General features: G+C 39.4%; 1 protein-coding gene across 1 annotated transcript in view; it reads right to left on the bottom strand.

The window, feature by feature from the left end:
- The window catches only part of LOC117333916 (ras-specific guanine nucleotide-releasing factor 1-like), an 85,884-nt gene that overhangs the window by 7,921 nt on the left and 55,130 nt on the right, over positions 1-22,833 (bottom strand). The window contains exons 11-22 of the mRNA XM_033893332.1: positions 12,755-12,833; positions 12,097-12,308; positions 10,589-10,671; positions 7,132-7,207; positions 6,084-6,274; positions 5,314-5,570; positions 3,913-4,767; positions 3,055-3,190; positions 2,610-2,809; positions 2,389-2,495; positions 1,677-1,856; positions 341-438 (exon numbers count right to left, since the gene is read on the bottom strand). Of these exons, the coding sequence (XP_033749223.1) occupies positions 341-438; positions 1,677-1,856; positions 2,389-2,495; positions 2,610-2,809; positions 3,055-3,190; positions 3,913-4,767; positions 5,314-5,570; positions 6,084-6,274; positions 7,132-7,207; positions 10,589-10,671; positions 12,097-12,308; positions 12,755-12,833 (2,474 nt within the window). The remainder of the gene's footprint in view (positions 1-340; positions 439-1,676; positions 1,857-2,388; positions 2,496-2,609; positions 2,810-3,054; positions 3,191-3,912; positions 4,768-5,313; positions 5,571-6,083; positions 6,275-7,131; positions 7,208-10,588; positions 10,672-12,096; positions 12,309-12,754; positions 12,834-22,833) is intronic.

The following is a 22,833-nucleotide window of genomic DNA, read 5'->3' as shown; positions in this document are numbered from 1 at the left end:
TCTACAAGCTTCTGATGTTGACAAGCTGACATACTTACATACATCTAATATATAAACATTCAGATTGTCATCACAGATCAAGAAGGAAAATCAATACTTTGTTACTCAAAAAGACTTCCTATCTGTTTTGTTTCCTGATTTTGTGATAAAAAAGAGCCACCACCCCCCCCCCCCCCCCCCCCCCCCCCCCCTGTCCGACAACAACTTATACAGTTCACACTATCTGAATAACTGCTTTGCCCTGATGAGTGAGTAAAACAGTTTCCTCCTTCATCATTTGTAATTCTAAAAATGTTTGATGATGTTTGTATATATCCGCTGTTGACTAGTATATACTTACTCGCTCCTAATGCCTATATATATCTTGTGGTCGAGGTAGGTAAGCTGCTCTGCTATGTCCAACGCTGACAGAGTGTCAAATGTGTCCTTCGTTGATACCTTGTAGAGACAGGATGATAATTAGTCAGGTTGCTATATCTACATATCTCTATTGAACCATTGGATCCTTTATTACGTTTACAACAATGAAGACATTCAGCATATGAACATAACAAAAGAAAAGAAGTCTACTTTCAATTAACACCTTAACGAGGCACTCCATCATCTCCTAATTAAACTTTTATTTACAGTTGATTTATCAGTGTCACTCTTATGATACTATTTTTACTGAAAAACTCTCCACTCATCTTAAAAATGACAATCGTAGGTGACTGAGTATGATAACTGTAAACGAGTAAATAGGACAGTACCAATGAGGTCAATATATGGTTAGACGTCATCAACTGTTTATCCTCATGTTACCTGTAATTCACCATCACATTTAGGTGATAGTTTACCTATGGTGGGATGAGGAGTTTAATATGTCACACATTGACCTCTTTGTAATTTACCTTCGGTGGGGTGAGGAGATAATAGGTCACATGTTGACCTATTTTGTGTTATTTATCTCTGGTGGGGTGAAGAGTTTAATAGGTCACATGTTGACCTATTTTGTGTTATTTACCCCTGGTGGAATGAGGAGATAATAGGTCACATGTTGACCTATTTTGTGTTATTTACTTCTGGCTAGGGTGAGGATTTAATAGGTCACGTGTTGACCTATTTTGTGTCATTTACCCCTGGTGGAATGAGGAGATAATAGGTCACATGTTGACCTATTTTGTGTTATTTACTTCTGGTTAGGGTGAGGAGTTAATAGGTCACATGTTGACCTATTTAGTGTCATTTACCTCTGGTGGGGTGAGGAGTTTAATAGGTCACATGTTGACCTATTTTGTGTCATTTACTTCTGGCTAGGGTGAGAATAATAGGTCACATGTTGACCTATTTTATGTTATTTACCTCTGTTGGGGTGAGGAGATTAATAGGTCAAATGTTGACCTATTTTATGTCATTTACTTCTGGCTAGGGTGAGAATAATAGGTCACATGTTGACCTATTTTATGTTATTTACTTCTGGTGGGGTGAGGAGATTAATAGGTCACATGTTGACCTATTTTATGTCATTTACTTCTGGCTAGGGTGAGAATAATAGGTCACATGTTGACCTATTTTATGTCATTTACTTCTGGCTAGGGTGAGAATAATAGGTCACATGTTGACCTATTTGGTGTTATTTACTTCTGATGGAGTGAGGAGTTAATAGGTCACATGTTGACCTATTTTGTGTTATTTACCTCTGGTGGGGTGAGGAGTTTCGTGAGGTCAACTTTCTTGATTTCCTCGTTGTCCTTGGTGACGGTGCGTAAGATGGAGGCTGCAGCCTTCTGTTCCGTGGGAACCAGCGAGGTGTTGCAAGCCATCTCCTCTAGCATGTCAATCACAGCTCGCTTTAGTTCAAGGTCACACTCAAAGTCCTGTCAAAGGACAAAGATATGCTCAAGGTTAAATGTATGTATACAGGTTAAGGAGTTAAGGATTTCCTTTAAGAGACTAGGATGCACTTAAAATCCTGTCATGGTAGAAATTTAGTCAAATGATACACTCAAAGACCTGACTAGAGGTTAAAAACATGTTCAAGGTCCCATCAATTTACTGGTAACCTCAAATAGTGTATGAGTAATAATATATAATAGTTTAACAACTTAAACAAGAAATTGGCAAACCAAGATTATTAGCAAGAGAAAACGATACAGAAATAATAATAAACTGCAAGACCCAGTGTTTGATGATGTTTAAAACTGAGGATATATTTAAGACTACTGCTGGTGTTTGGAGACCCAGTGTTTGATGATGTTTAGAATTGAGGATATATTTTAGACTACTGCTGGTGTTTGGAGACCCAGTGTTTGATGATGTTTAAAACTGGGGATATATTTTAGACTACTGCTGGTGTTTGGAGACCCAGTGTTTGATGAGGTTTAAAACTGAGGATATTTAAAACTATACCTGCTGGTGTTTGGAGACCCAGTGTTTGATGATATTCAGAACACGCATTGTTGCTGCTGTGCTGATGACAGATTCACGCTTCTTTAGAAGACGAGGATCGGTGACAACTGAAAATTGAAACAAGGATTTTAGTGAATATTAAAGATACTAGCAGAAATCTTGTGCTAAGAAACATGACAGCGTTATATTAGACAGATGATTGGATGAACCAGCACACATACCAGCACCAGTGCTGAGGTAACGTTTGGGAGGCTGCTGAGGAGGCTGTGCCGGTTGGGAGGACTGTTGGGGCTGGGTGGTGGGCGTCTGTACGACTGGTTGTCCCTGCTGTTGTTGTTGTTGCTGTTGTTGTTGTTCTGACTGGTAAGCTGATCCAGCTGTAGCTACAGCAAATGCTGTCATGGCAGTCGAGGAACTGGATCTAAACATCATATTTATAACTTCATACAGGCAAGGATGATACATACAATATATATACCAAGAATTAGTTCATAATAAATATTTTTTTTGCCATTTATAATCATTTATATAATTTGTAACAAGTGTAACCTAAACTTCTCTTTGGTCAGTATTGGAGTATTACCTGTTGTCAACTTCAGATTTTACTAGTTAAAATATAATAATATTTACAATGTTTTCATCCAAGGAAGTGGAACCTTGACTGACCTTCGTTTTGACCTGCGTGACGATGTAACCACTGCTCCGGCCTTGGCAGAGGGTGGTGATCCTTCAATCTGTGTAACTATACTACTGCGAGGTGTTATACTGCCTATAGACTCTACCTCCGTACTCCCACGCTTAGCTAAAATAGGATACAGTATATCATGAAACAGATGGGTAAGTACGTACATGAATAGATTTGTATTATATCACAACCAGTTATACAGTAACCTGTCAAGTGTTAGGTAAGAGACTTAATTAGCTATCTGATATGTTGTAGTTGGCTTATACTAGCAGAGGCTTAATACAGACTTTGAGTCAGAAAAATTCAACAACTTTTCCATGACTTTCTGTCATCAAATTGATGGACTTTTCCAAGACTTTTCATGAATACTTATCAACAACTGGTGAATAAAGTCTTGTGTCCTGTCACATTAATGATGCCTTATCTATGTGCAACAAACTTAATATGCTATGTCATAACAATCTCAACAAAGACTTACATTGTTGTGGTGAACATTTCAGAAAATTTTATTGTCTATTTAAGTTTTAGTTATTTCAACACCAAAGACATGAATTGAAGAACTTTCAGGGCGATTATCCCAAATTCGAAGACTTTCAAGGTATAATACTGAATTGCAAGACTTTTCCAGGCAAGTCCTGAAATTCAAGGGCTTTTCATATCTGTTGGAACCATGAGAGGGGGCCAATAGCCTCTAGCTCACACATCCATGATTAGGCTTCAATCAGTGTACATAAGATATGACAGGTAGAAAGTCATAGAAACTCCCAAACAGGTGGAGTAAATCTATCTACATAATTAAATGTCTCACACAGTAAAGTTTTATCACACACTGTACTTACCAGGTCTTATTTTGATATGTGGCATGAGGATGTTAGGGGATGACATACTGGCACTTATAGGTGAGGGCGCCCGCCGTGGCTTTGGACTAGAGCTTGGTGATCGACTAGGGGAGGAGAGACGTGGTGAGGAGGGGCGGCGGATGGGTGACGTGGCCCGTTGTCCTGGCGATGATGGGCGTCGTGGTCCTGGAGATGATGGACGCCGTTGTCCAGGTGATGATGGGCGGCGAATGGGAGAGGAGATCTGATGACTCGGTGAAGTGGACCTAATAGGGGAGGGGATTCTGATGGGGGAGGAGACAGGGTGTGGTTTTATCACTCGTATAGGACTACTAGTAGGAGAAAGTGCTAGAGCATCCAGAATTTTGAAGTCTGACCCAGTAAACAAAGGTTTGCTTGGTGAACATGGTCTACGTGGGCTCATACTACGTGGAGAACCGTTCGTGTACCCGTGGATCATCCGGGGACTTATCCGGGGTGAGGGCATTGGACTTATCCTGGGAGTGCCTGGTGTCAGAGTATCCGAACTGGCTGCGGATACAAGTGTGTATGAGCTACTCTGTCTTGTGTTAGACAAGTCATTCTCATTGTCCGATGATATGCCAAAGTCTGTTGAATATTCGCTATCGAAATCATCCACTGAAGATTCACCGGGAGCATCTGGTAACATGATACCAGTAGTCAACAAGTCATTGGTGGTGATGGCTGGTACATCAGGGATAGTGATTTCAGGATCACAGAGCGTCTCCAGGGAAGCGATCGGAGCCAACTTTGCTCGCGGAGGGAAAAGGTAAGATGCCAACTCTGACCGACTGTCATCGCTATCACCGGTGTCCACGGAGTCTCCTCTCTCTACTGTTAAACAATTACAGACAAAAGTTACTACAACTGTGAAACAAGACAAAGTGACAGATGTTATATATACACTTACCATGTTTAGCTTTATCTACATCCTACCAGTAATCAGTTTCAATAATCCTAAATTTACTCACACTTGTATAGAGTTACTGCCTGGTACAATATTAGTGTAAAAGTGTCATTTTTCAAAATATTTCAGACTGGTGAAAATTTCCCTAGCCTAATGGAAGGCTGTCTGCTTGAAGAGAGTGACCAATAACTAGTTTAAGTCCCATTGGGGTATTACACATTTGAAGCACAATGCAGACCAGTTCCAAACTGGCTCAACTAAAAGGTTCTGATAAATAGAATACACTACTTGTTAATGGATGACAGAGGAGAAACAGTTTGTGTAATATATTAGTATCACTATTGGTTTTGACACTCATGCTTCTAACTTGCACCTCGATATTGAAGGACACTATTTTTCTATCTTACGCTTTCGGAACGAAATTCATGTCTCCAGTTTACACTTATAGAAGGACACTCGTGTTTCTAACTTACACTTATGGAAGGACACTCGTCGTTGCTGTTCCTTAGGTTTGGTTGTTTCTGATTCTAGGTCCTTGGATTGTGGCTGTGTTTGTGGTGGGGGTTTTGACAGAGTTGACCCTGTGACCTCTATATTCATACACCCTGTACTGATCCTTCTTGGTTTCTCTGCATGTGGTTTGATCATGAGTTTATGTGTAGATGGAGGGTCTCCCGTGAACTGGGGAGGACTGCCTCCTCCACCATAGATATCGGTGTCTGAGGAAGATCTGAAAATCATAGCATTGTGAGATTATCCAATATTTCTCCAATCTGAAAACCACACAGTAAAACAAAAGTATCTTTTATATTTCCCATCTCTTAGTTTTTTTTATTTTGGACCAATCAATTTAAAAAAAATGAAGATTTTGTTTGTTTGTTGTAGAATTAAAATAAAGGAGTACGCATTACACAATGGAAATCTCTAAGGAATGCAGTAGGTGGCTCAGCTTTTATGTCAATGTTCAAAAATTTAAAATACAAGTAATTGTGATTAACACTTAATTCTAGTCTGCCTCGATACTTTAGCCAGAATAATGTACTGGGCAATCATTAGATCCTTTCAGCAATAACAACAGTATTGCCTTCCTGAATCTATGCATTGCTTTTCTTTTTGGCTCCACATATATTTTTTGGAGCTGATATCTCTAATAAATGATGAAAACTTGATAATATAGTAAATAAATTATAAGAAAATAATAAACTAAAATATTTTAATTCAGACATCTTTTTATTTGACTTACTGACAGGAGGAGGACCCGGATTCTAAGTTGCCACACTCTGGGTTTTTGTAGACGCGTTTGAGGGCCTCTAAGACGGTCTTGCCGGTTGTAAAGACGCGGTAGGTCAGAAGGAATGTGTTGAGGAAGTCAATACTGAGAAACCGAAGATCTGTGAGGCGGTCCAACAACCGCTCAACACTGGCATGGCGAATCTGAAATTCAAAGGTCAGCATACAGTTGTCAAAGACACTGGAAAAACCTTTAAGATCCTAAACAGTGAGTAATATTTAGGAAAACTTGCTACTAGATGACAATAGTTGTCTCGCATCTGGAACAATGAATCAGATATTAAAAAGGATATCTTTATCTTAAAGCAAATGGACTGGGAGCGATCCCTACATCACATTACAACGACCTCTGGTCACCTAGATAGACTAATATAATGTAGAACTGAACTGAGATTTCAAATATAACCAAACACCAGTGATATACTACAGGATGGATGTCTGAACTCTTACCTAACCAAACACCAGTGACATCCTACAGGATGTCTGTCTGAACTCTTACCTAACCAAACACCAGTGATGAGCTGATGTTTACAGACTGAATTAATAGGATAATAAAGTTAATGAAAGATGAAGGAAACCTTTAATCTAATCCTTGTATTTATGAACAGGTGAGAAACTGGTAAATCATATATGTAATTTACAGGTGAGAACTGTATTGGAAACAGACCTGGTAAAATTGTCTAATTTACAGGTGTGAAATGTATTAGATACACACCTGGTAGAATGGTCTAATTTACAGGTGTGAACTGTATGATATAGATACCTTGTAAAATTGTCTAATTTACAGGTGAGAAATGTATGGAGAACATACCTGGCAGAATTGTTTAATTTACAGGTGAGAACTGTATGAGATACATACCTGGTAAAATTGTTTAATTTACAGGTGATAACTGTACGGGATACATACCTGGTAAAATGGTATAATTACAGGTGAGAACTGTATGAGATACATACCTGGTAAAATGGTCTAATTACAGGTGAGAACTGTATGATATACATACCTGTGGGACTTTACAGGAATTGAGAGTTCTACTAAACTTGATATCTACATCGTCTCGGAACAACTTAGGATCTGACCTGTAAAAGAGAGATGATTGTGTAATTCTGTATAATGTTCAATTACAGACCATCAACACAGCTAGTATAGGTATGATTCCAGTATATATAGGCACTCATATCACTGCATTATCACATTTACATGTATAGACACAGCATTCACTACATTTACAAAGACACTGGTAAGACACAAAACATATTTGATTCACAATAATTTCATTTTAATAAGCAATAGTTTTTGTGAATCATAAAATTCACATTGATACAAAACTTTACCATTAAGAATTAATTTATTGTGAAGCTTTGAAATCTTTGACAATCAAATTAAACATTTTCTTTTTTTAAATATGAAAGTAACGCAAGTAATCTTCTTTTGCACTGAAATGGTAAAATACTGTATTGGTTGGTATGCTTAAAGTAATTACTGACAAAAACATGAAACATGAAACATGAAACGTGAATTACCATCCCCCACCAGATGTGAAATTATATGCCAAGAATGAACTGATGATGAATTTGTGGGTCAGAGATGAAAATATAGGTCATACTGACCTACTTTTGAAACATAACACACTGCCTCATGATCAGCAAGGTTAACCTATACCTCAAGTATGAAGTTCCTATGACAAGTAGTGTATGAGTTAGAGCCCAGAGAATCTTTTCCTTAAATGTAGGTCAAAGGTCAAAATGTAGGTCAGAGTGACCTACTCTGGATATATGACACACACTCTCACCAAGATAGTAAAAGGACACAAGAAGGGATGGAAGGACGGAAGGGTGGAAGGATGAAAGGATGGATGGATGGAGGGATACAATGCAAAACTATAGTTCCTACAATAGTCAGATTGACCAATGACAGAACCCAGTCAAAATGACCAATGAGAGACAATAGTCAGTGACCAATGAGAGACAACAGTCAGAGTGACCAATAAGAGACAAATTAGTCAATGACCAATGAGAGAGAAAAGCCAAAGTGACCAATGAGAGACAATAATCAAAGTGACCAATGAGAGACAACAGTCAGAGTGACCAATAAGAGACAATAATCAATGACCAATGAGAGACAATAGACAGAGTGATCAATGACAGACAATAGACAGAGTCATCAATGACAGACAATAGTCAGAGTCATCAATGACAGACAATAGTAAGAGTGATCAATGACAGACAATAGTAAGAGTGATCAATGACAGACAATAGACAGAGTGATCAATGACAGACAATAGACAGTGACCAATGACAGACAATAGTCAGAGTGATCAATGACAGACAATATTCAGTTATCAATGACAGACAATAGTAAGAGTGATCAATGACAGACAATAGACAGAGTGATCAATGACAGACAATAGACAGTGACCAATGACAGACAATAGACAGAGTGATCAATGACAGACAATAGACAGAGTGATCAATGACAGACAATAGTAAGAGTGATCAATGACAGACAATAGACAGAGTGATCAATGACAGACAATAGACAGAGTGATCAATGACAGACAATAGACAGAGTGATCAATGACAGACAATAGACAGAGTGATCAATGACAGACAATAGTCAGAGTGATCAATGACAGACAATAGTCAGAGTGATCAATGACAGACAATAGACAGAGTGATCAATGAAAGACAATAGACAGAGTGATCAATGACAGATAATAGACAGAGTGATCAATGACAGACAATAGCTTAGGTAGCCCGAGGATAAGCAGTGTTTATAGTTAAGCCTATCAGCAAATCTTTGGCAACAGCAAAATATTTGATTTTTAAGATATATTTTCTATTGTTATCATTTTGAATTCTTTAAATCAAAACAATTATGTACTATTTTCTAAACATCAGTAGTTTACTAACTAGTTCAAAAGTCTAATGGTGAAAATATTTTGCTTTAGATAAGCTCTAAGCTGTAAAAGACAACCACGCTACACTTATTATTATGATTGAGACAACTTCTGTATCATAATTTGAATGCTAGTTAATAAAGAGATTCCATACACACCAAAGCTTGTAAGAGTTCTACTTCCTTCACCCAAGTATAGCCCTATACATACTTACAACTGAGGTGTGTGTACAGTTTGTGGAACAGTCTTTTTCCATGAGAGCGTATTATTGCGACGTGCGCGAGCTGGTTTGTTGTTGTATAGGGCACTCCTTAACACAATGAACAACGTGAATCGATAACCGTATCTCCAACATCGTTACTTAAAACTAAATCTCAAACATTGTCACTTAATACTGTATCTCTCAAGTCTTCACATAAAACTAAATCTCAAACATTGTCACTATCATTTAATATCTGAATACCTAATACTGCCAATTAATAACTGAATACCTAACACTATCAATTAATATCTGCATACCTAACACTGTCAATTAATATCTGAATACCTAACACTGTCAGTTAATATCTGAATACCTAACACTGTCAATTAATATCTGAATACCTTGTAACCTAACACTGTCAGTTAATATCTGAATACCTAACACTGTCAGTTAATATCTGAATACCTAACACTGTCAGGTAATATCTGAATACCTAACACTGTCAGTTAATATCTGAATACCTAACACTATCAATTAATATCTGAATACCTAACACTGTCAATTAATATCTGAATACCTAACACTGTCAGTTAATATCTGAATACCTAACACTGTCAGTTAATATCTGAATATACCTAACACTGTCAGTTAATATCTGAATACCTTGTAACCTAACACTGTCAGTTAATATCTGAATACCTAACACTGTCAGTTAATATCTGAATACCTAACACTGTCAGTTAATATCTGAATACCTAACACTATCAGTTAATATCTGAATACCTAACACTATCAGTTAATATCTGAATACCTAACACTGTAAGTTAATATCTGAATATACCTAACACTGTCAGTTAATATCTGAATACCTAACACTATCAATTAATATCTGAATACCTAACACTGTCAAATAATATCTGAATACCTAACACTGTCAATTAATATCTGAATACCTAACACTGTCAATTAATATCTGAATACCTAACACTGTCAGTTAATATCTGAATACCTAACACTGTCAGTTAATATTGGAATACCTAACACTGTCAGTTAATATCTGAATACCTAATAGGTTCAGTAATACTGCAAACTTTCACTTGACCTTCTAACATTGTTGGTAGGGCGGAATGATGTGGTACTAGGGTACAAACATGAATACTGATAGTTAGTGAATACCACACAACATTCTGATCAGTTAGTGAATACCTCACAACACTCTGATCAGTTAGTGAATACCTCACAACACTCTGATCAGTTAGTGAATACCTCACAACACTCTGATCAGTTAGTGAATACCTCAATACACTCTGAGGAGGGTGCTACAACATCACAACACAATGAGGATAAAGATTAACCTACCTGACAGATTGTGGCATCGTGACTGAAGATGACTCACTCATGGAGGTGTTGAGCAAATCACTGTAGTGCAAGTTTTCAATACACTGTAATAAACAAAATAAGAACCATTCAAAATGGGCACCAAAGAATGGTGTAATGTGGTATTTCAAGGTCATCAGCTGAGAGCAGTTGTTTTTGGATGACATCTCTTTGTTGTTATAGTAAGTGATCGGTGTAGTTGACTAGTTATGGTAAGTGATCTTTGTTGTTATGGTAAGTGATCTTTGTTGTTATGGTAAGTGATCTTTGTTGTTATGGTAAGTGATCTTTGTTGTTATGGTAAGTGATCTTTGTTGTTATGGTAAGTGATCTTTGTTGTTATGGTAAGTGATCTTTGTGGTTACGGTAAGTGATCTTTGTTGCTATGGTAAGTGATCTTTGTTGTTATGGTAAGTGATCTTTGTTACTATGGTAAGTGATCTTTGTTGCTATGGTAAGTGATCTTTGTTGTTATGGTAAGTGATCATTGTTGTTATGGTAAGTGATCTTTGTTACTATGGTAAGTGATCTTTGTTGCTATGGTAAGTGATCTTTGTTGTTATAGTAAGTGGTCTTTGTTGTTATGGTAAGTGATCTTTGTTATGGTAATATTTGTTGTTATGGTAAGTGATCTTTGTTGTTATGGTAAGTGATCTTTGTTGTTATGTTAAGTGATCTTTGTTATGGTAATATTTGTTTGGTAAATGATTTATGTTATGGTAAGTGATCTTGTTGTTATGGTAAGTATCTGTGTGTTATGGTAAGTGATCTTTGTTGTTATGGTAGTGATTCTTGTGTTATGGTAAGTGATCTTTGTTGTTATGGTAAGTATCTGTTGTTTGGTAAGTGATCTTGTTGTTATGGTAAGTGATCATTTGTTATGGTAATGATATTGTGTGTTATGGTAAGTGATCTTTGTTGTTATGGTAATTGATCTTTGTTGTTATGGTAAGTGATCTTGTTGTTATGAGTAAGCTGATCGTTTGTTGCTATGGTAAGTGATCTTTGTTGTTATGCTAAGTGATCTTTGTTGTTATGCTAAGTGATCTTTGATGTTATAGTAAGTGGTCTTTGTTGTTATGTTAAGTGATCTTTGTTGCTATGGTATGTGATCTTTGTTGCTATGATAAGTGATCTTTGTTACTATGGTAAGTGATTTTTGTTGTTAAGGAATATGATCTCTGTTAGATTCACTCATTCAAAAATACATACCTTTACTCAACTAGGGAGTCCCATCCAAGAGTAAATAGTACATCCTCTGTCATACAAAACTACATACCTTGACTCCTCTAGGGAGTCACATTCAAGCATGTATGGTGAATCCTCTATTCTTGAAATACAACATACCTCTAAATTTACCAATTTGATTGCAAAACAACAACAGAAATACCTGAAAAAGTCTACATAAGTCCCTCTTGAATGGTTTATACCAACACATGTATTTAGAGTAAATCAAATCATTTGAAATTGAAAGGTAGATTAAGGTGTACCTGGCTGATATCACTGCACCAGGCAATCTTCTCCTGATGGGTAGAGGCCACGAGAGTGATGGTGGTTGGTGGGCCACTTTTGGAGTCAACTATGATCTTGAAATCTAGTCCATTGTAATCTGGGCGCGAGTCCCTTTCACAGGACTGTGTGGACAAAAGTGTCGCACCAGATGTTACACTTAATAAACTGAAGCTTGAGTCCACTGAAACAGCTGAAAAGAGAGGCAAAATCTTAGAGGAATTGTCTTCATTACACATAGACATCTTAACAGTGTGTATTAGACTAGACTTTTTATCACACTATTATCATGGTAGAGAACATGTCTTCAAACCTGGATTTTCCAATAAAAAATTTTGCATTATCATTCAGAATGTGTGAAATAATGGCCAGATATAACCACATTAAACTTGACGTGTGAAAACATATGTGATGTGTAACCCTCTCTGGCATCCTCAATGAGATACATAGAGTATATACTTAACATTGATACAGTAGACAGGTCGTAATATCAGACTAGAAATCGGATGCTGGATGTCTCGTCGAATCAATCCACTGTACTTCATAATATATGCCAATGTTTCATTTGACAACAATTTGTAAGCCTTGAATTAAAACATGGCTCTGTATCCTCTGCATTGATGGATGTCCAATACTCACTCTCGTCATCAAAGAAGCAGATTTCTGTGCTTGGGTCCTCAATCAATGTACAGTCAATCAGAGGAATCTTTCCATAATGCTGCAACATAAACATGCAAAAATGACAAAAGGGCAGATAACTTGTATAAACATCCATGTGACCATGACAACTTATAAGGTAGATACCTCATACAAACATCTATGTGACCAAGACAACCAAATAAAGACAGATACCTTATACAAACATCCATGTGACCATGACAACTAATTAAAGGAAGATACCTCATACAAACAGCCATATGACCATGACAACTAATAGGAAGATACTTCATGTAACCATAGGTACTCACAGAGCAGGTAACTCATCATACAAATCTTCATGTAACCATGAATACTACAACTCATACAAATACCCATATAACCATGAATACTAAAGGGCAGTTAATTCATACAAACTTCCAGGTGACCATGGCCACTAATTAAAGGAAGATACCTCATACAAACATCCATATGACCATGACAACTAATAGGGAAGATATTTCATACAAACATCCATGTAACCATGACAACTAATACGAAAGATCGATACTTCATACAAACCTTCATGTAACCATGAATACAACAAGGGCAGATAACTCATACAAATCTTCATGTAACCATGAATTCTACAAGGGCAGATAACTCATATAAATACCCATATAGCCAGGAATACTATAGGGCAGATAATTCTGACATACAAACACCAATGAAACTATGACTACTTACAGAGCAGATAACACTAATACAAACATTCATGTAACAATGACTTTTTCAAACCTTCATTATGGCCTTGATAACTAACAGAAAGACTTGACTTTTTATTACACTGTGATAAAGGTAGAGAGCGCTCTTCAAACATGGAGGCTGCAATTATTAATACATACATGTAATAAATATAGTTTACTATATTGATCAAATCACATAGTTTATTTTGTGTTTATAAAAAGTCAATGATAACAAGAAAAATGGAGACAACAGTATTCAAAGGATTCTTCTGACTGTTCTAAACAATCTTCTGAAATAAAAACTGGTGTTAATGAACATTCCTTTAATGGTCAACATATCACACAATGCAATCAAATATGACCTCCAAATGACCTCTTTTTGTTCTACAATTTGTACCAGTCACACAACAAACATGTATGTACTACTGATGATGGATTCCAGAAGATTCTTCGTATTACCAATCATGGCTAGCTTTCCTTTCTTTTCATTTAACGATCACCACAACTTCTAAACTGAATCAGTGTTATGAAATTTCCGTGCATGGATACAGTATGAGAGTACCGCAGATACTCTAACTCTCTCATGTAAATGTTTTTATCAAAATATAATTAGCTGAGAAATGGGCCAAATTAAAACTTGAAGGATAATTTAACTGTCATTTTCTGTACACTTTCTTTTGAGTTTAATTGTCTTGTGGGTTTCATGAAAAAAAACCTAATAAAAACATACTTTTATGTGTAAAAAAATTAACATTCTGTTATCCAACTATTGAAATTAATTGGTGAAATAGTACTAGGAATCAAAAGGAAATCATCATCAGTATCTTTCCTCAGGCACACACTTCTACTTCGTAACTATCTATCAATGCAACAATTAGTACAAGATAAAATCCAAATGATATTGTAAGAACTAAATGGCAGTTGCTAGTGTCTATAAACAATGTTCAAGTGCAGTTACAACACCAATCGTTTTCTCCAGGCATGATTCATTGGTATATCAAATTAACACCATCAAATTATCATCATCAGGTAGACATGAAGAAAAATATTCATAATCAGGTGCAAAAACAAAAAAGTATTCATTGTCAGCTAGTTGTGGATAAACTGAAAGATATTCATTGTTGATTAGTGTGAAAGGAACAAAAATACATTTTTTTAACAAGTTTGTCATGGTGTTTAACAAGTCTGTTGTGGTGTTTAACGAGTCTGTCATGGTGTTTAAGGACTCTGTTGTGGTGTTCAATAAGTCTGTCATGGTGTTTAACAAGTCTATTGTGGTGTATAACGAGTCTGTCATGGTGTTTAATGAGTCTGTCATGGTGTTTAACAAGTCTGTCATGGTGTTTAATGAGTCTGTCATGGTGTTTAATGAGTCTGTCATGGTGTTTAATGAGTCTGTCATGGTGTTTAACAAGTCTGTCATGGTGTTTAACAAGTCTGTCATGGTGTTTAATGAGTCTGTCATGGTGTTTAATGAGTCTGTCATGGTGTTTAACAAGTCTGTTGTGGTGTTTAACAAGTCTGTCATGGTGTTTAACGAGTCTGTCATGGTGTTTAATGAGTCTGTTGTGGTGTTCAATAAGTCTGTCATGGTGTTTAACAAGTCTGTCATTGTGTTTAACGAGTCTGTTGTGGTGTTTAATGAGTCTGTCATGGTGTTAATCGAGTCTGTCATGGTGTTTAAGGAGTCTGTTGTGGTGTTCAATAAGTCTGTCATGGTGTTTAACAAGTCTGTCATGGTGTTTAACAAGTCTGTCATGGTGTTTAATGAGTCTGTCATGGTGATTATCGAGTCTGTTGTGGTGTTTAATGAGTCTGTCATGGTGTTTAACGAGTCTGTCATGGTGTTTAATGAGTCTGTCATGGTGTTTAATGAGTCTGTCATGGTGTTTATCGAGTCTGTCATGGTGTTTAATGAGTCTGTCATTGTGTTTAACGAGTCTGTCATGGTGTTTAACAAGTCTGTCATGGTGTTTAACAAGTCTGTCATGGCGTTTAATGAGTCCGTCATGGTGTTTAATGAGTCTGTCATGGTGTTTAACAAGTCTGTTGTGGTGTTTAACAAGTCTGTCATGGTGTTTAACGAGTCTGTCATGGTGTTTAATGAGTCTGTTGTGGTGTTCAATAAGTCTGTCATGGTGTTTAACGAGTCTGTCATGGTGTTTAACGAGTCTGTCATGGTGTTTAATGAGTCTGTCATTGTGTTTAATCGAGTCTGTCATGGTGTTTAACGAGTCTGTCATGTTGTTTAAGGAGTCACTCATGTATTGAAATCTCAGTTCCTTTCAGATGAAAACCAATGAACTGATCATAAAAACAACTGAAAATGAGGAAGTACTAGTTGTTATCTGATGATATCTCCTTATACCTTTATCATCACATGATAACAAACAATATTATTGTTTATCTTAAATATGAACAAAAATAGAACAAAAATATAAACAAATCAATAAAAATACTTAATTACTTCTATAAGATACCTAACCAGTCTAAAATACCTGAATCTGATAATCTGTAAAAGAAAGATATGGTTTTCACCTTATCAGTGGCAGAAACAAGAAAGTGTATCCATGCAGTTTCTCGGTTGTGGACACAACAGGATAGGACACAGAAAGATCAGTGGACATAAGGAAACGGAAAATTGGGTAGATAGCCCACACAGGTATGACAGTTAATGGAAATGTCTTTGGTAACAACATTGGAAACTCGCACAGACACAATCAAAGTGCTAGGTTTACCCTAACTCAAGTCTCAGTCAGGTAATCAGGGAAAACCCTTGGTGATAGTACAACAATATCCAGATTCCATGTTGGACAGGTGCATGCTATTTACACAATGTCAATTGGGATTGTGATCACAGTGTCAGATTGTTTTATAGAAATTTCAAATCAGTCACTTATGAAGTACTGATTTCTGGTAGAATTTTAACAAACCATCAATGGATGGTAAGAGAGAACTACTTTTTCTTTAATATGGACAGAAAAAGACACAAACAATAAAAGCAAATGTCATTCTGAAAAAAAAGTTTGCATGTGGTAGGGCATGGGAGATAGAACTCAAGGAAATCGTGTAGGAATGACAAAGCAATGTTGACATTCAAAGAATTGGAAGAAAATTATTAAAGATATTTGTACCAATAAATCTTCAATTACAGAAGTCAATCGTGTATAAGACAGACATACACAATGTGTGATGGTGGAGACCAGTATAACTACAGTCTACCCCCCAGTTACTGTGGACAGACATACACAATGTGTGATGGTGGAGACCAGTGTTACTATCCCCCAGTTACTGTAGACAGACATACACAATGTGTGATGTTGGAGACCAGTATAACTACCCCCCAGTTACTGTAGACAGACCTACACAATGTGTGATGGTGGAGACCAGTATAACTACAGTCTACCCCCCAGTTACTGTGGACAGACCTACACAATGTGTGATGGTGGAGACCAGTATAACTACAGTCTACCCCCCAGTTACTGTGGACAGACATACACAATGTGTGATGGTGGAGACCAGTATAACTACAGTCTACCCCCCAGTTACTGTAGACAGACATACACAATGTGTGATGGTGGAGACCAGTATAACTACCCCCCAGTTACTGTGGACAGACATACACAATGTGTGATGGTGGAGACCAGTATAACTACAGTCTACCCCCCAGTTACTGTGGACAGACATACACAATGTGTGATGGTGGAGACCAGTATAACTACCCCCCAGTTACTGTAGACAGACATACACAATGTGTGATGGTGGAGACCAGTATAACTACAGTCTACCCCCCAGTTACTGTGGACAGACATACACAATGTGTGATGGTGGAGACCAGTATAACTACAGTCTACCCCCCAGTTACTGTGGACAGACGTTCACAATGTGTGATGGTGGAGACCAGTATAACAACCCCCCAGTTACTGTAGACAGACATACACAATGTGTGATGGTGGAGACCAGTATAACTACAGTCTACCCCCCAGTTACTGTGGACAGACCTACACAATGTGTGATGGTGGAGACCAGTATAACTACAGTCTACCCCCCAGTTACTGTAGACAGACGTACACAATGTGTGATGGTGGAGACCAGTATAACTACCCCCCAGTTACTGTGGACAGACATACACAATGTGTGATGGTAGAGACCAGTATAACTACAGTCTACCCCCCAGTTACTGTGGACAGACAGACACAATGTGTGATGGTGGAGACCAGTATAACTACCCCCCAGTTACTGTGGACAGACATACACAATGTGTGATGGTGGAGACCAGTATAACTACAGTCTACCCCCCAGTTACTGTGGACAGACATACACAATGTGTGACGGTGGAGACCAGTATAACTACAGTCTACCCCCCAGTTACTGTGGACAGACATACACAATGTGTGATGGTGGAGACCAGTATAACTACAGTCTACCCCCCAGTTACTGTAGACAGACATACACAATGTGTGATGGTGGAGACCAGTATAACTACCCCCCCAGTTACTGTGGACAGACCTACACAATGTGTGATGGTGGAGACCAGTATAACTACAGTCTACCCCCCAGTTACTGTGGACAGACATACACAATGTGTGACGGTGGAGACCAGTATAACTACAGTCTACCCCCCAGTTACTGTGGACAGACATACACAATGTGTGATGGTGGAGACCAGTATAACTACAGTCTACCCCCCAGTTACTGTAGACAGACCTACACAATGTGTGATGGTGGAGACCAGTATAACTACCCCCCAGTTACTGTAGACAGACATACACAATGTGTGATGGTGGAGACCAGTATAACTACAGTCTACCCCCCAGTTACTGTGGACAGACATACACAATGTGTGATGGTGGACACCAGTATAACTACAGTCTACCCCCCAGTTACTGTGGACAGACATACACAATGTGTGATGGTGGACACCAGTATAACTACAGTCTACCCCCCAGTTACTGTAGACAGACATACACAATGTGTGATGGTGGAGACCAGTATAACTACAGTCTACCCCCCAGTTACTGTAGACAGACATACACAATGTGTGATGGTGGAGACCAGTAGAACTACCCCCCAGTTACTGTAGACAGACATACACAATGTGTGATGGTGGAGACCAGTATAACTACAGTCTACCCCCCAGTTACTGTGGACAGACATACACAATGTGTGATGGTGGAGACCAGTATAACTACCCCCCAGTTACTGTGGACAGACATACACAATGTGTGATGGTGGAGACCAGTATAACTACAGTCTACCCCCCAGTTACTGTAGACAGACATACACAATGTGTGATGGTGGAGACCAGTATAACTACAGTCTACCCCCCAGTTACTGTGGACAGACATACACAATGTGTGATGGTGGAGACCAGTATAACTACAGTCTACCCCCCAGTTACTGTAGACAGACATACACAATGTGTGATGGTGGAGACCAGTATAACTACAGTCTACCCCCCAGTTACTGTGGACAGACATACACAATGTGTGATGGTGGAGACCAGTATAACTACCCCCCAGTTACTGTGGACAGACATACACAATGTGTGACGGTGGAGACCAGTATAACTACAGTCTACCCCCCAGTTACTGTGTACAGACATACACAATGTGTGATGGTGGAGACCAGTATAACTACCCCCCAGTTACTGTGGACAGACGTACACAATGTGTGATGGTGGAGACCAGTATAACTACCCCCCAGTTACTGTAGACAGACATACACAATGTATGATGGTGGAGACCAGTATAACTACAGTCTACCCCCCAGTTACTGTGGACAGACATACACAATGTGTGATGGTGGAGACCAGTATAACTACAGTCTACCCCCCAGTTACTGTGGACAGACATACACAATGTGTGATGGTGGAGACCAGTATAACTACAGTCTACCCCCCAGTTACTGTGGACAGACATACACAATGTGTGATGGTGGAGACCAGTATAACTACCCCCCAGTTACTGTAGACAGACATACACAATGTGTGATGGTGGAGACCAGTATAACTACAGTCTACCCCCCAGTTACTGTAGACAGACATACACAATGTGTGATGGTGGAGACCAGTATAACCCCCCCAGTTACTGTAGGACAGACATACACAATGTGTGATGGTGGAGACCAGTATAACTACAGTCTACCCCCCAGTTACTGTGGACAGACATACACAATGTGTGATGGTGGAGACCAGTATAACTACAGTCTACCCCCCAGTTACTGTAGACAGACATACACAATGTGTGATGGTGGAGACCAGTATAACTACCCCCCAGTTACTGTGGACAGACATACACAATGTGTGATGGTGGAGACCAGTATAACTACCCCCCAGTTACTGTGGACAGACATACACAATGTGTGATGGTGGAGACCAGTATAACTACAGTCTACCCCCCAGTTACTGTGGACAGACATACACAATGTGTGATGGTGGAGACCAGTATAACTACAGTCTACCCCCCAGTTACTGTAGACAGACATACACAATGTGTGATGGTGGAGACCAGTATAACTACCCCCCAGTTACTGTAGACAGACATACACAATGTGTGATGGTGGAGACCAGTATAACTACAGTCTACCCCCAGTTACTGTAGACAGACATACACAATGTGTGATGGTGGAGACCAGTATAACTACAGTCTACCCCCCAGTTACTGTGGACAGACATACACAATGTGTGATGGTGGAGACCAGTATAACTACCCCCCAGTTACTGTAGACAGACATACACAATGTGTGATGGTGGAGACCAGTATAACTACCCCCCAGTTACTGTGGACAGACATACACAATGTGTGATGGTGGAGACCAGTATAACTACAGTCTACCCCCCAGTTACTGTGGACAGACATACACAATGTGTGATGGTGGAGACCAGTATAACTACCCCCCAGTTACTGTGGACAGACATACACAATGTGTGATGGTGGAGACCAGTATAACTACAGTCTACCCCCCAGTTACTGTGGACAGACATACACAATGTGTGATGGTGGAGACCAGTATAACTACAGTCTACCCCCCAGTTACTGTGGACAGACATACACAATGTGTGATGGTGGAGACCAGTAGTAACTACCCCCCAGTTACTGTAGACAGACATACACAATGTGTGATGGTAGAGACCAGTATAACTACAGTCTACCCCCCAGTTACTGTAGACAGACATACACAATGTGTGATGGTGGAGACCAGTATAACTACAGTCTACCCCCCAGTTACTGTGGACAGACATACACAATGTGTGATGGTGGAGACCAGTATAACTACCCCCCAGTTACTGTGGACAGACATACACAATGTGTGATGGTGGAGACCAGTATAACTACAGTCTACCCCCCAGTTACTGTGGACAGACATACACAATGTGTGATGGTGGAGACCAGTATAACTACAGTCTACCCCCCAGTTACTGTGGACAGACATACACAATGTGTGATGGTGGAGACCAGTATAACTACTACCCCCCAGTTACTGTGGACAGACATACACAATGTGTGATGGTGGAGACCAGTATAACTACAGTCTACCCCCCAGTTACTGTGGACAGACATACACAATGTGTGATGGTGGAGACCAGTGTTACTACCCCCCCAGTTACTGTGGACAGACATACACAATGTGTGATGGTGGAGACCAGTATAACTACAGTCTACCCCCCAGTTACTGTGGACAGACATACACAATGTGTGATGGTGGAGACCAGTATAACTACAGTCTACCCCCCAGTTACTGTGGACAGACATACACAATGTGTGATGGTGGAGACCAGTGTTACTACCCCCCAGTTACAGTGGACAGACATACACAATGTGTGATGGTGGAGACCAGTATAACTACAGTCTACCCCCCAGTTACTGTGGACAGACATACACAATGTGTGATGGTGGAGACCAGTATAACTACAGTCTACCCCCCAGTTACTGTGGACAGACATACACAATGTGTGATGGTGGAGACCAGTATAACTACAGTCTACCCCCCAGTTACTGTGGACAGACATACACAATGTGTGACAGTGGAGACCAGTATAACTACAGTCTACCCCCCAGTTACTGTGGACAGACATACACAATGTGTGATGGTGGAGACCAGTATAACTACCCCCCAGTTACTGTGGACAGACATACACAATGTGTGATGGTGGAGACCAGTATAACTACCCCCCAGTTACTGTGGACAGACATACACAATGTGTGATGGTGGAGACCAGTATAACTACAGTCTACCCCCCAGTTACTGTAGACAGACATACACAATGTGTGATGGTGGAGACCAGTATAACTACAGTCTACCCCCCAGTTACTGTGGACAGACATACACAATGTGTGATGGTGGAGACCAGTATAACTACAGTCTACCCCCCAGTTACTCTGGACAGACATACACAATGTGTGATGGTGGAGACCAGTATAACTACCCCCCAGTTACTGTGGACAGACATACACAATGTGTGATGGTGGAGACCAGTATAACTACAGTCTACCCCCCAGTTACTGTGGACAGACCTACACAATGTGTGATGGTGGAGACCAGTGTTACTACCCCCCAGTTACTGTGGACAGACATACACAATGTGTGATGGTGGAGACCAGTATAACTACAGTCTATCCCCCAGTTACTGTGGACAGACATACACAATGTGTGATGGTGGAGACCAGTATAACTACAGTCTACCCCCCAGTTACTGTGGACAGACATACACAATGTGTGATGGTGGAGACCAGTGTTACTACCCCCCAGTTACAGTGGACAGACATACACAATGTGTGATGGTGGAGACCAGTATAACTACAGTCTACCCCCCAGTTACTGTGGACAGACATACACAATGTGTGATGGTGGAGACCAGTATAACTACAGTCTACCCCCCAGTTACTGTGGACAGACATACACAATGTGTGATGGTGGAGACCAGTATAACTACAGTCTACCCCCCAGTTACTGTGGACAGACATACACAATGTGTGACAGTGGAGACCAGTATAACTACAGTCTACCCCCCAGTTACTGTGGACAGACATACACAATGTGTGATGGTGGAGACCAGTATAACTACCCCCGAGTTACTGTGGACAGACATACACAATGTGTGATGGTGGAGACCAGTATAACTACCCCCAGTTACTGTGGACAGACATACACAATGTGTGATGGTGGAGACCAGTATAACTACAGTCTACCCCCCAGTTACTGTAGACAGACATACACAATGTGTGATGGTGGAGACCAGTATAACTACAGTCTACCCCCCAGTTACTGTGGACAGACATACACAATGTGTGACAGTGGAGACCAGTATAACTACCCCCCAGTTACTGTGGACAG

This window comes from Pecten maximus, chromosome 9 (assembly GCF_902652985.1).
Source record: "Pecten maximus chromosome 9, xPecMax1.1, whole genome shotgun sequence".
NCBI lineage: Eukaryota > Metazoa > Mollusca > Bivalvia > Pectinida > Pectinidae > Pecten > Pecten maximus.
Note: the sequence above shows the minus strand (reverse complement) of the source record. Positions and strands in the feature narration are given on the sequence as shown.